Below are 15,854 nucleotides of genomic sequence, written 5' to 3' on the forward strand. Positions count from 1 at the left end.
CACTATACTGTAGCAATGTCCCAACACCACACTATACTGTAGCAATGTCCCAACACCACACTATACTGTAGCAATGTCCCAACACCACACTATACTGTAGCAATGTCCCAACACCACACTATACTGTAGCAATGTCCCAACACCACACTATACTGTAGCAATGTCCCAACACCACACTATACTGTAGCAATGTCCCAACACCACACTATACTGTAGCAATGTCCCAACACCACACTATACTGTAGCAATGTCCCAACACCACACTATACTGTAGCAATGTCCCAACACCACACTATACTGTAGCAATGTCCCAACACCACACTATACTGTAGCAATGTCCCAACACCACACTATACTGTAGCAATGTCCCAACACCACACTATACTGTAGCAATGTCCCAACACCACACTATACTGTAGCAATGTCCCAACACCACACTATACTGTAGCAATGTCCCAACACCACACTATACTGTAGCAATGTCCCAACACCACACTATACTGTAGCAATGTCCCAACACCACACTATACTGTAGCAATGTCCCAACACCACACTATACTGTAGCAATGTCCCAACACCACACTATACTGTAGCAATGTCCCAACACCACACTATACTGTAGCAATGTCCCAACACCGCACTATACTGTAACAATGTCCCAACACCACACTATACGGTAGCAATGTCCCAACACAGCACTATACTGTAACAATGTCCCAACACTGTACTGTACTGTAGCAATGTCCCAACACCGCACTATACTGTAACAATGTCCCAACACCACACTATACTGTAGCACTGTCCCAACACCGCACTATACTGTAGCAATGTCCCAACACCGCACTATACTGTAACAATGTCCCAACACCACACTATACTGTAGCAATGTCCCAACACCGCACTATACTGTAACAATGTCCCAACACAGTACTGTACTGTAGCAATGTCCCAACACAGCACTATACTGTAACAATGTCCCAACACTGTACTGTACTGTAACAATGTCCCAATACCTTACTGTACTGTAGCAATGTCCCAACACTATACTATACTGTAACAATGTCCCACTGTACTGTACTATAACAATGTCCCAACGCCATACTGTACTGTAGCAATGTCCCAACACTGTACTGTACTATAGCAATGTCCCAACACTGTACTATTCTGTAACAATATCCCAACACCGTACTGTATTGTAACAATGTCCTGCCACCGTACTGTACTGTAGTAGTGTCCCAATAATGTACTATACCATAGCAATGTCCCAATACTGTATTATACTGCAATGTCCCAACACCATACTATACTGTAACAATGTCCCAACACTGTACTGTATTGTAGCAATGTCCCAACTCTGCACTATACTGTTACAATGTCCGAACACAGTACTGTACTGTAGCAATGTCCCAACACTGTACTATACTGTAACAATGTCCCAATACCTTACTGTACTGTAGCAATGTCCCAACACTGCACTATACTGCATCAATGTTGCAATACCGTACTATACTGTACCAATATCTCAACGCTGTACTATACAGTTCCAATATCCCAACACTGTACAATGCCACAATGTCCCAACACTGTACTATCCTGTACTAATATCCCAATACTGTACTATACCAATATCCCAACACTGTACTATGCCACAATGTCCCAACACTGTATTATACTGTACTAATATCCCAACACTATACTGAAATTTCCCAAACTGCACTGTAGTGTACCACACCAATGCCCCAACACTGTACTTTACAGTACCAATGTCCCAACTCCTGAACTATACTGCATCAATGTCCCAACACTGTACTATACTGTACCAACATCCCAACCCCTGAACTATACTGCACCAACACCCTCACACTGCAACAGTGTCCTGTCCTTCTTGACACTCCAATACTGCAATAATGTCCAACTCTGCAACACTGTGCTATACTCTAAAATGCTCCGACACTGCGTCAGAGTCGGATACAGAACCAACCACCCCAACACTGTGACACTATGCTCCATTCTACCAGTCTCCCAATATTGCAAGTGTCCCAACACTGTCCTGTACTGTATCACTGCCCCAACTCTGTATCACTGCCCCAACACTGTATCATTGCCCCAACACTGTATCACTGCCCCAACACTGTATCATCGCACCAACACTGTATCACTGCCCCAACACTGTATCATTGTACCAACACTGTATCACTGCCCCAACACTGTATCAGTGCCCCAACATTGTATCACTGCCCCAACACTGTATCAGTGCCCCAACATTGTATCACTGCCCCAACACTGTATCAGTGCCCCAACATTGTATCACTGCCCCAACACTGTATCAGTGCCCCAACATTGTATCACTGCCCCAACACTGTATCAGTGCCCCAACATTGTATCACTGCCCCAACACTGTATCAGTGCCCCAACATTGTATCACTGCCCCAACACTGTATCAGTGCCCCAACATTGTATCACTGCCCCAACACTGTATCAGTGCCCCAACATTGTATCACTGCCCCAACACTGTATCAGTGCCCCAACATTGTATCACTGCCCCAACACTGTATCAGTGCCCCAACATTGTATCACTGCCCCAACACTGTATCAGTGCCCCAACATTGTATCACTGCCCCAACACTGTATCAGTGCCCCAACATTGTATCACTGCCCCAACACTGTATCAGTGCCCCAACATTGTATCACTGCCCCAACACTGTATCAGTGCCCCAACATTGTATCACTGCCCCAACACTGTATCAGTGCCCCAACATTGTATCACTGCCCCAACACTGTATCAGTGCCCCAACATTGTATCACTGCCCCAACACTGTATCACTACACCAACACTGTATCACTGCCCCAACACTGTATCACTGCCCCAACACTGTATCACTGCACCAACACTGTATCACTGCCCCAACACTGTATCATTGCACCAACACTGTATCATTGCACCAACGCTGTATCACTGCCCCAACACTGTATCACTACACCAACACTGTATCACTACACCAACACTGTATCACTGCCCCAACACTGTATCACTGCACCAACACTGTATCACTACACCAACACTGTATCACTGCACCAACACTGTATCACTACACCAACATTGTGCTGTCCTATTACTACACCAATGCCTCAAACTTCAACAGACTCCCAACAATGCAAGTGGGTTCCAAATCTGTGACACAGTCTCAGCATAGCAACTGCCCCAACTGTATCACTACACCAACACTGTATCACTGCACCAACACTGTATCATTGCACCAACATTGTGCTGTCCTATTACTACACCAATGCCTCAAACTTCAACAGACTCCCAACAATGCAAGTGGGTTCCAAATCTGTGACACAGTCTCAGCATAGCAACAGTGCAATAGTGAACACAAATTAATATCATTTATTGGTGCAGCTCTGGCATTTTCTGAGGTTGTGAAAGGGAATCTGTAAAACCTTCTTTCCAATTCCCTTGAATGGGCACACCAGCTGAGTTGATCTCCAGGCTGCTCAGTAGTGTTAAGAGTTCATTTGTCCACAACAGCGGGTGGTGAATTTACAAAACAGGCCCCGGAGCTGAGCTCAGGAAAGTTAAATTCTAAAGCAATCTTCACATTTCAGTATTTTGATAATCAACTGATATCACAATTCTAGTTCATGTCCAACGAAAACACAAATCCAGAATATTCCAGACCACTATTCCTTTTTTTGACCAGGTTTCCATGCAGTCCCCAGTCTGCAAAATAACAGGATCAAGCAAAAGAGTTAACAGTAAGACATTACATCACTCACTCATAACAAGAAAACCTTCAACCACGTTAAAGCCAAACTCTCTCCTGTGTAATTTTCACTGGTTCATTTCCAAGTGTTAGTTTGTGTCGCTCAGTGGCAGCTATAATTTATGATCACTTTAAATGTTGACCACACTGAATCAGCTATGAGCTGGACAACCATTTGACGCTACGTATGTCATTTGCTTGCACTGACTGTGGGATGGTGTTCAGCTTATTTCAAATACAATATTGTTAAGTCCTGCTCTATAAAAACCAATAGAGGTTTATCATGAAATGATACTATGTCACAAACATGAACACAGATGTTTAATCTACCTGCTGCGCTTTTCCAGCAACACATTTTCAGCTCTGATCGCCAGCATCTGCAGACCTCACTTTCTCCTCATTATTTCAAATACAATATTGTTAAGTCCTGCTCTATAAAAACCAATAGAGTTTATCATGAAATGATACTATGTCACAAACATGAACACAGATGTTTAATCTCTCAATGACTTGTATATATAAATAAAATATCTGGCCTTCAAAACCATCTTGCAGTGCATCACAGCCGATGTAGGACTTCTGAAATGCTGTTGCTATTGGAACATAGGACGTGTGCAGCCAACTTGTGCACAGCAAGCTCCCATAAACCTCCAAAATGATATGAACAGCATTGTGGGTGTTACAGCAGTTTAAGAAGACTGCCAGCTACCACCTTTTCCATGGTATTTAGAGACGGGCATTAAATTCTGGCTTAATCAACAACTCCACATCTCATGAACAAATATGCGGATAAGTGGCATTGAAATGCCCATCAGCCATGACTGAATGGTGGAGTGGACTTGATGGGCTGAATGGCCTTACTTCCATTCCTATTTCTTGTGGTCTTATGGTCTTAATATATTGAACAGAAACTGTTTTAGGGGTATTTATTCAGCAGTAAACGTTGGCCAGACTACCAAGAATGGGTGCACCGTTTTTGCTTGAAATAGTGCCATGGTATCTTTCACATCCACACAAACAGGCAGATAGGGTCCTGGCTTCACACCTTATTCAGGAAGGCAGCAGCTCTGACAATGGAGCACTCCCTCAGCACGGCCCTGGAACATCAGTACAGATTTTGAGTTTTTTTGTGCTTAAGCTGTGGAAAGAGACAAGGCAGTACTGTAAAGCCCCAGTGCGCGGTGCCCACTTTAATCTATTGTGTTTTGAAGCTGTGCAGTTTTCAGGCTGTGAAACACCGGTCTGCATCGCGTGTACTGACTTCATGTCGTTTTGTGCTGCTATTGGGGGCGTGCAGGATTTTTGTGCCGTTTTGCATTGGCTCGACATTGGCTCCTGCCACCCGATCTGCATCGTTCTGAATCGCACGCAAGGGGAGACGTTTGTTTGCACTTAACAAATATCAATTGTTTTCCCCCCTCAAAGAGCTGTGAAACAAACAAACAAGCAGAATATCTGAACCAACAGGAGCAGCTGAGGCCTGAGCTGACACAGAAACTGCTGGGGAAACTCAGCCAATGAGGCAGCATCTGCCGAGAGTGAAGCAGAATTCATATCTGTCCTTGTTTCAGGCTTGAGCTGCTCACTCCTGTGAAGACAAGGCCACCAAAAGTTCCACACACCTCAACACCTTCAGCAGAGGTCCATGTTGTGGTGATGGAGGGGTGGGGTAGTCAAGCTGCTTCTGCAGTGGTCTCTCTCTCTCTCTCACTAGTATCTTACTCAAGTGGCCATTCTTCATGGTCTTTCCCTCAATTGCTAGCATTGACAGTCCAGGCCAGATGTGGCATTTATGGGGATGGGGATAATTGGACCAAACTGTCCAATCATCACGTCTTTGATAAGAGTTCTCTGCAGTAAAAATGGTTGAGCTGGGAAGCATAAACTAGGATACCATAATGTGAAGATGCCAGTGTTGGACTGGGGTGGACAAAGTTAAAAATCAGGAGAAAGTGAGGACTGCAGATGCTGGAGATCAGAGTCGAGAGTGTGGTGCTGGAAAAGCACAGCCGGTCAGGCAGCATCCGAGGAGCAGGAAAATCGACGATTTGGGCAAAGCCCAAAGTTAAAAATCACACAACACCAGGCTATAGACCAACAGGAAGCACTTCCAAATAAACCTGTTGGACTACAACCAGGGTTGTGAGAGTTTTAACTAGGATACCATTGACACAAGACTCTTAGGGACTTGACAGGATAGATATGGAGATGTTATTTCCCCTTGTGGGAGAATCTAGGACCAGAGGGCAAGATCTTAGAGTAAAGAGTCACCCAGTCTGAAACATAATGAGGAGGAATTTCCTCTCGCAGTGAATCAGTGGAATTCCTTACTGCAGAGTCCTGTAGGGACCGGGTCATTAAGAATATTAAAGGCTGAAATAGATTTTTAATCAGTGAGGTAATCAAGGGTACTGGGTAAAGGCAGGAATGTAGAATTTAGGATGATCAGATCAGAGATGATCACAATGAATCATGAAGCAGACTCCACTAATGGATGGAATTAGAGCAGCAAAAGTTGATACACCTTGCCATTACAAGTACACACTGGAAAATCAAGAATATTTTAAGGAGGGATATGGACAGGTAAATATGTTGATGATGTTGGGACATTACATGGGACTAAAGGTGGATTCTTTCATGGGAACAACATGGTACAATGGATCAACAAACTCTTTCTGAGCTGGAAGTATCCACGACTCTGGAGAAACGTCAACAGCAAAGTACAGCGAAGAACTGACAGCAACTTTTTATAAAGTCACGGATCCGGTGAGATTGGGTGGAAATTCCATGAGGATGAAACAAAAGGCTCAGTTGCATCCAAACATGGGCATCTTCACAGGATGGAGGATGGGCAGACACCCAAGGATTTTCTTCATGGTGAGTTAGCTACAGCCAGAAGACCAGTCGATGCCCAAAGGTCTACTCCAAGAATGCCGGAGGGACCCGAAAACCCCAGGTACCAGGGAACCACTGACAATACAGGACCAACGGCGTATCACCATGGTGATCGGTGAACACCAGAATGATCACCATAATGATCGGTGAACACACTGATGATCAATGAACATATTAATGATCACCCTAACGATCAGTGGACACACTAATGATAACTATAATGATCAGTAGCTATCGAGGGTTGCCAATCGATGCCAACACCAAAAACATCCACACACAATGATACCTGATAACTACTTCATAAGTGGCAGATCCTGTCCCTCATGGATTGGCGTCTCTGCAGTCATCAGCAAAAATTACAGTTTGTGAAGCTACCCCTACCCCAAGACATTGATTTACTGCTTTGCCATCATCATGCACTGCAACAGAAGACACTGTTGTCTTTGCCAGATATCTGTGTCGAAAAGTGTGGTGCTGGAAAAGCACAGCCGGGTCAGGCAGCATCTGAGGAGCAGGAGAATCGACGTTTCCAGCAGGAATCCTGATGAAACGCATACGCTCAAAACGTTGACTCTCCTGCTCCTCGGATGCTGCCTGACCCGGCTGTGCTTTTCCAACACCACACCTTTTGGCTCTGATCTCCAGCGTGTGCAGTCTTCACTTTTTTTGCCAGAAAACTGTCCATCAGCAATATTGGACAAGACATCTCGCTAGGGTCAAAAGTGGAATCTTATGCATTCATCTAATATCACAGATTCTTCTCCTGAGGGTTTGGAAACAGTTCTGGGCCAAACAGAGAAGTTTAAAACACAGATCAAAGAGCAGAAGAGCCTGCTCTGGAGAATATCTGCTTTGCTGCACACCTTTCAATTGGCAGAGCATTGTCACAATCCTTCTACTCTGCAAGCTTTAAAAGAACATGTGGTCCACTGCCGTCCTGACCGTTGCTAACGTGCTGATGGGCTTGTACAGAATTTTAAAAGTTGACTTTCTGGGCAGTTGTATTTTTCAAAGAAAAGCTGTAATTTGAGCTCCCTGCCAAGAAAAACTCAGTAAGAGAAAATTCATAAAGTCTGGATGTGACCATTTGTCTGGAGGGTTTTGGGCCAAGTCATGCTGGAGAGGTAATTGAGTGCAACTCTCTGATGTAGCCATACTGGGCAGCAGGAATCTCACAAGCATCAGCCAAAACGAGATGAAAGCTGGCATTTGTGACCACTGTTTGCTTTAGCAGGTGGAATTAAGCAACTAATAAGTTATTTTTTAATCCCCCTCCGCAAAAAAAAAAGTTCAATTGAAGCATTCAGAAGAACGCTGGATGATTATTTGGATAGGCACTTAAAAGGCAGGAGATTGGCATTAGGTAATTAAATTGGTGCAGACACAAAATGGGCCAAATGGCTTCCTTCTGTGCTGTAACAATTCTGGGCAGGTGGATGTTGAGGAGAGCAGTAGCATGGTGGCAATGTCACTAGATTAATAATCCCTAGGACCACTGGCTTGCACGTTGGGGATATGGGTTCCAATCGTGCCTGGCCAATACTGGTGACTCTTACAAGAGGTCCTCCTGGGCTTGGTGAAAGGTAAGCTAATACTCCAACAGTACAGCAGGCAGGCACGCTGGGCCCGTGAACAAGACCACGGGGGGCTCACGCACGTAACTCTTTGAAAGTTGCACTGCAGATAGTTAAGAAGGCATTTAGCAGGCTTACCTTCATTGCTCAGGCCTTTGAGTACACAAGTCGAAACATCATGCTGAGGTTGTACAGGACATTGGTGAGGCCACGTTTGGAGTACTATTTACAGTTCAGGTTGCCCTGCAGATTATTATTAAATTGGAGAAAAGGTTTCTCAGGATGTTGCCGGGACTGGAGGGATTGCGTTACAGGGAGAGGCTGGGACTTTTTCACTGGCGCTTAGGAGGGTGGGGGGTGACCTTATAGAGGTTTATAAAATCATAAGTGGCATGGATAAGGTGAATAGCATTGGACCTTTCCCTAGGGTGAGGGAGTTCAAAAGTATTCAGGATATTTTGAAGGTGAGAGGAGAAAGATTTAAAAGTGATCCAAGGGGCAACATTTTGCAAACACAGAGGTGGTTCATGTGCAGAATGAGCCACCAGAAGAACTGATAGATATAGGTACAGTTACAACATTTAAAAGACATTTGGACAGGTACATGAATGGTAAAGGTTTAGAGGGATATGGGCCAAACACAGGCAAGTGGTACTAGTTTAGTTTGGGAAACTTGGTTGGCATGGACAAATTAGACTAAAGGGTCTGTTTCCATGTTGTGTGACTCTGCAACTCTAGTGGGTGCCTGGCATTAGTCAAATTTGGCAGAAGTAATGTCAGATTGACTGGGTACCACTCTGAGGGGTGTTGCCACTCACAACACCCCAATCCAACAGGCACATTTCTGTCAGCCCCAGCCAACTCAGTGGGCACAATGTTCGATGTAATGATGAAGTGAAACCGATGCCAAGATACAAAACAGAAACAGATTTTGCTGAAGAAACTCAGCAATTCTTGCAGCATCAGTGGAGAGAGAAAGCAGAGTTAACGTCTCAGGTCCAGTGACCCTTCTTCAGAACTCCCAAGAGATAATCCTGTTTTCAAGACAGCCATTTTCATGTGAAACTGCGTAGCAGTCAGTGCACCGCCCATGCTCCAGGAATGACAGACATGGAGTAGTCATAAAATTTCCCCCCGGTGCCAAAAGGATTTTATGAACATGGATCAAGCCACTCAGCCAATTATCTGTTTCTGTAGTGCCTTCCCTGAGGACAATACAAGTCTTGCTGGCCAACTGCAGATGTCATAACAGACCAAACTATTTCAAGACTGATCTGTGAACATCCCATGAGATAGATGTTTTGGCAAGTTTGTACAGGTTTTGCTGCTTTCGGACCAGGTGTCGGGGCATAATCAACATACTTACAGAGAGCTATCCTTCATTGGGGGACTCTGTTGAAGTGGGAATTGCTGTACTTTAAGGGCCCTTCTTCACAGGTGTTAGTCAAACTTTGGAGAAGACACATGTGCCTTTTCTCTTCACATTAACACTACATCCCTCTGAGGTATCTGTGCTTCTCTAATTCTAACTTCTGAATAATCATTCAGTCATTCATGCTTAGGCCTTTAAAGATGTAAGCTCTGGAATTCGCCCCATAAAACACCCTTCCATTGTTCCCTCACATAAGATACCCCAAAGAGCTTAACGCTTTGATCAAGCTCTTGGCCGACTGCTCTAATATTTCCTCATGAGGCACTGTGTCTAAAATTGTCATCCCACTCAGAGGGACGAGGTCTGGAGTATTTGGAAATGAATGCATTGGATGGATCGGAGCTCCATTTGGAGGTAGACAAAATCAGTGCGTCATTCACAAGGTTGACTGTTCTTTTCCTCGGTTGGGCTGCAAAACACTTTGGCAAATTTAATTAAAGGCACTATATGAATGCAAGTTGTTGTTGTAGCTGAAAATCCATTATTAATAATGCATTTGAACGTGAGTAGGATTGCTAGTTGTAGCAGCCTGGTTAAAGATCAATGTCTTTGACAAAGTCCTTCTATTTACATTTGGAGTGAACAAATCAAAATGCTATTGTGGAATGGTATGTAGGAAAAAACACAGCAATGAGATAAAACGACCGGATTGTCTAGATTTTTTTTTAGAAAGTGATGTTGGCTTGGGGATAAACGTTGGCTAAAAATACTGCTCTGCTCTTTCACAGATTCTGCCATCAGATCTTTTGTCCACCTACAATGGCAGACAGGGCCTGAGTTTAACGTTCCATCTGAAAAATAGGCACCTTCAATAGTGCAGCCCTCCCTCGGTACTGCAGCCTGGACTATGTGTTCAGGCCTCTCGTAGCTGACTTGACCCCACAACCATTTCGTTCAGAACAACACTGCTCCCCCACTGAGGCATGACTGACATCTATATAACAACACTGGAGAGCACAGTCTTAGAATAAAGGGGTGCCAATTTAAGACCGAGATAAGGGGGAATTTCTTCTCTTGGAGATTTGTAAATCTTTAGGATTCCTTGCCACAGAGAGCGGTGGGGCAGAATCATTGTGTACATTTAAGGCTGAAGATTGACAGATTTTTGAGTAGTCAGGGAATCAAGGATTACAGGGAAATGGAAGACCGCAGATGGGAGGCATGTTGGATCAGACATGACCTTATTGAATGGCAGAGTTACTGAGGGCCAAACAGCCTACTCCTGTTCCTATTTCTTATAGTCTTAGCACATTCAACTGGGTGACATTTCCTCAGACCCAGCTGTACCTGCTACCTGTTGTAGTTTGTGATCTCAACCACAGCCAAACCAACTTGACCAGAATGGAAAGAAGATTATCTCACAAAAGGCTTGAGAGATTTTCCTTCCCTGACGAATTCCTGTACTTCAACAACAACGTGTAATTTATTGCTTCAGTTTCTACACTGACATCAGTTTTCAGGACATTCTGACGAATGCTAGCAATAATGACTGTGGTTAGTCCAGATTCCTTTCCTCCTACGTCTCTTTTGGGCCTTCTGCATCAGCATAGTGTTTAGAATGCTTTTATCAGATTCTTAATAGCTGACAGACTTAGGGTACTGGAATAAACAATAGCAGCAGGACCATTCCACTCCTAGTGACCAGTTCAGTGCAAGGCTGTAGCTTGCTGTTTCTCTCATGTCCAGATCAATTGCAAAAATAAAAGCAACATACTGCAGATACTGGAAATCCGAAACAAATGCAGAATCCTGGAGAAGTCTGGCAGCATCCATGGAGAGAGAAACGGAGTTAATGTTTTCAATCCAGTAGAATTTTTCCTCAGAACAGAGCTCGCTCCCTGTTTGAACTCTCCACTCTCCATCACTCCTTATGTCTCTCACCAAGGTGCTTACAAATTTATCACATTCTTAAATTCCTGGTCATTGCTGCTCAAATAACCAGACGTTGTAACCATGTGTTGTAACAAAAAATCACTATCAGAAGCAATAATCATGTTGTCCCGTTTCACTTACTGCTCTAAGTGGTTTACAACTGTTTTAAATTGATCTCAGCATGTCAGAATCAATGGCTGAGCCAGCATTTATTGCCTATCCCATGTTACCCTTAAGAAGGAGGTGGCGAAGGCCCTTCTTGCAATGCTGATGTTCATGGAGGTTGGTGCTGCTGTTGGGGAGGAAGCCCCAGAATTGTTGAGCCATCTACAGTGAAGGAACGGTGATATGGTTGCAGCTCAGGACAGGTGAATATGCAAATAAGTGGTGTTCCCCTGTATCTGCTGCCCTTGTCCTTCTCGATGGTAGAGATTGTGGTTTTGGAAGGTGCTGTCTGAGGAGCCTTGGTGAAGTTCTGCAGTGCATTTTGTAGGTGGTATGCACTGCTGTTATTGAGTGTCAATGATTGAGAAAGTGAATGTTTAAAGCGATAAATGTGATGCTTTGTCCTTGATAGTGTTAAGCCTGATATTTAGAATCCCTACAGTGTGGAAACAGGCCCTTCAACCCAGCAAGTCCATACCGACCCTCCAAAGAGTAGCCCACCCACATCTATTTCCCTACTCTACATTTACCCCTGACAAATGCAATTTAACATGGCCAAGTCACCTAACCTGCTCAAGTTTGGACTGTGGGAGGAAACCCACACAGACATGGGGAGAACGTGCAAACTCCGCACAGTCACCTGAGGCTAGCATCAAACCAGGGTCCCTGGTGCTGTGAGGCAGCAGTGCTAACCACTGAGCTACTGTGCCGCTCATATTGTTGAAGCTGCACTCAGCCAGAGAGGTGGAGATTACAAGTAATCCTATTTAAAGTATGGTATGAATCTGTATCAGCATGGTGTTTAGAATGCTTTTATCAGATTCTTTGAATAGTGCTGTGTTCATTTTTGTTTGCACAAGGTTACCCCATATGCTCAATCGCATTTTAAAACAAAGTGTTCCTCCCATGTGTCCCTTCCATCACCCCTCCCTCCTGCACATCACTTCCATCCCTTAAACTCTCACTGCTTCCCACCAGCTTAGTGGTGAGTAGGAATGGAAGTAGTGACCCGGAGGCTGGAGACAGCAAGTAAGTTAAAAATATACTATTAGTTAATAGCAGAATTAATGTTAATAAGAATATATAAATTACCATAGTTAGAAGATCTTTGGGCCAATTAGAATCATGGCAGCCAGTAGGTTTTAATGTAAAAATTCCAAGCCAGAAACACAGCCCACACTTATTACATGCTTTTTAATGGGATTTAGGTTTAGGTTGTTTCGCACGCCACTTTTCAGGAACACATTAGGTATTTAAATGAGGGACAAATGTATTCCATGACACTCCTGACCTGTGGCTTTGAGGGTGGACAGTTCTGGGGAGTTAGGAGGTGAGTTACTCGCCACATGATCCCAGCCTCTGACCTGCTCTTGTAGCCACAGTATTTGTATGACTGGTCCAGTTCAGTTTTCGGTCAATGGTAACCCCCAGGTTATGGCTGGTGGAGGATTCAGCGGTGGCAATGCTGTTGAATGTCAAGGGAAGATGGTTAGATTCCGTCTTATTGGGAATGACCGTTGCCTGGTATTTGGGTGGCACAAATGTTACTTGCCACTTAATAGCCCAAGCCTGGATGTGATCCAGGTCTTGCTGCATGTGGGGAGGGATAGTTTCAGCATTGTGGAGTTGTAAATGGTACACTCATGTGAAAATACCTTGACCATTTAACAGTGCCTCACTACTTTCAGCTCCACAGATACCTAACATCAATGGACCACAATTTTCTTCCACCAGACAGTGTGGCTCTCAGTGATAAGTTTGCAAATTGGTACCAGATTTTACTCTGGTCAGGATGAATCCGAAGGTGCACAGCTCAATGTATTTTCTTTCTGTTTTTGAGTTTTGCTTTCAAGTTCACTCTTCTGTTCATCATCAACGCCATCAATTTTCAGCTCCATGATAACAACATCCACTCCACTATCATGGAAACTCTGTTGCATGGCTCTGTCCATTCCAAAAATGGTCTTTTTTAATTGTCTGACGCTCTACATTCCAGCTGACACAAGTTCCAGTCCCTATGCTATGCTTACCATCATTTTGACTGCTTAAAAGTCATCCAAAGCCCCTGACGAATGTTACCTTCATAGCTTCTTTCAAACTGGTCTCCCAACTTATTTCCCCCAGTCCAGCAGTCACTGTGCTCTTACCCCATCTGGTCTGTCATATTCCCTCTCTTCTTTCACTATAACAAGGGCAGAGCTTTCCACCACCATAATACATTCATTCTCTGTGGGACTCCCTCTTCCTGAACATACGCCAGATTCTGAATGCCTCCTCAAAACCTACCCCTTCACCCCCTTCCTTCAGCCACTTCCCTTAAGCCCTGCCCTTCCTGCTGATGTCCTTGGGACATTTTCCTCTGTTCAAGGTGTGGCTGTGGTCTGGCTGTTGTGCTAGTGGTGATCATTATCATACTGCTGAAAATTCAAAAGTAAGACCAGACCTGTGCTTTTTGTAAACTCAACATCATTTCCTCACGTTCAACACATTTCATTCCGGCTATAGACAGAGTTTAGATAAGCCTGCTACTCCAGAGAACCTGGGAGTAATAACCAGTGGCTGGCACTGAGAAGAGAAATTAGTCTCTGCTTAAAGTCCCTTTTAGCAGCTATCTCTAACTTCTGTAACCATTGTAAGAGGAAGCTGATTGTCTGATAAGGAATCTTTCTCCCACTTCTAGTCTGAGTTCATTGCTTCTTTTCATGTCCCTTAATTTTATTAAGTTAAAAATCCCACATCACCAGGTTATAGTCCAACAGGTTTATTTGGAAGTGCTAACTTTGGGAGCACTGCTCTTTCACAACCACCTGATGAAGCTAGTGCTTCCAAATAAACCTGTTGGACTATAACCTGGTGTTCTGTGATTTTTAACTTTGTACACCCCAGTCCAACACTGGCACCTCCAAATCTTAATTTTATTGACACCACCCAGATCACTGCTCCTCTGAATTCCCTTTACTTGGTCCTTTTGAGCACCAACTTTACAAAAGGTGATAAAATTTTCCTTGTTGCTACATTCGCTCTCTCTCTCTCTCCAGATTTATCTTGAAATGCGAAGTCTGCCTGTCAAGGAACCTTTGGCGAGAGCCTGCACATCAAGTGGTTTAATGTGAGGAGGCTGTTGCTCTGCAGTTAGCACATAGCTTCCCTGCTCTTATTGCCAGCTATAGGTATAACGGAAGGATTTTCAGGTTGATAATCAACCTGCCTGACAGCATTAAGAATGCGTGTTCTGTAGTTGTTAAGTCCCAGAGGAGGACACAAACTCAAGAGTTTCTGACTCAGAGGTGCAGAAACTACGTACTGCCTCACAAGTTCTTCAATGCATTGTTACTTTATTGAAATTAAGAATCCCCATAGTAACATTATGATTGAGGTTGGAGGGATGCATCAGAACTTTATAGCCCCACTCCTTCACTGATCATTGCAAATTTCAGATGTAACCAAGGTGATAATACCACGAATTATAACAGTTATGGACTTCAGTCAGTTTAGTGTGACAAATTTATCAAGATTTCTTTTTTCAACACTAAAAAAAATCACGAGTTTACTAAAAATTAAATTTGAACATGCAAAGATTATAGACAAAAAATGGTTTAGATGCTGCAACATTAAATATGGCTTATATTCCATCAGAGGAAAGTGAAACCTGCAGAGATCAAAGTCAAAAGGTGTGGTGCTGGGAAAGCACACAAGGTCAGGCGATATCTGATGCTGCCTGACCTGCTGTGCTTTTCCAGTGCCACACTTTTCGACTCTTATATTCTAACAGCCCAACATGAGATGAGGCAAACATGGACAATAGATAAATGAGTCAAAAACCCCAAAGAACACATCAACGAGCAAATGTGATCAAACAGATCCTCAGTTTTCTCAACAGTCTATAACTATCCCCCCTCCCCCCCCACCCCCCACTCACCATGACCCCCATCACTGCCTTCACCTCATGCTAGTGACACTGTGGGTCACCAAATCTCACTAAAACTTCACTTGCAATGGTGTGGCCTTTATAGTCTCTCAACATCATGTCATCATGAACAGCCTCAACAAATGCTCAAATACTATTGTTCACATAGCTTCTCTGGGACTACTCTTCCCTGGATTCTTGGAAATTGCACTCCAATCCCTTCCCTCAAATGGTAAGGTTCA

The 15,854-nt window shown here is 43.9% G+C and overlaps 1 protein-coding gene across 2 annotated transcripts in view; it reads right to left on the reverse strand.

The window, feature by feature from the left end:
* Positions 1-15,854, reverse strand: part of cercam (cerebral endothelial cell adhesion molecule) — a 119,757-nt gene that overhangs the window by 19,426 nt on the left and 84,477 nt on the right. The window contains exon 12 of one of the 2 annotated variants that reach the window (XM_043720437.1): positions 12,838-13,170. The exons of the other annotated variant lie outside the window; for it this stretch is intronic. Coding sequence (XP_043576372.1) covers positions 13,041-13,170 — 130 coding nt within the window. The 3' untranslated portion in view covers positions 12,838-13,040. Of the gene's footprint in view, positions 1-12,837; positions 13,171-15,854 lie in introns of those variants that run through there. 2 annotated transcript variants of the gene reach the window in all.

The sequence above is a fragment of the Chiloscyllium plagiosum genome, chromosome 30 (genome assembly GCF_004010195.1).
Source record: "Chiloscyllium plagiosum isolate BGI_BamShark_2017 chromosome 30, ASM401019v2, whole genome shotgun sequence".
Classification (NCBI taxonomy): domain Eukaryota; kingdom Metazoa; phylum Chordata; class Chondrichthyes; order Orectolobiformes; family Hemiscylliidae; genus Chiloscyllium; species Chiloscyllium plagiosum.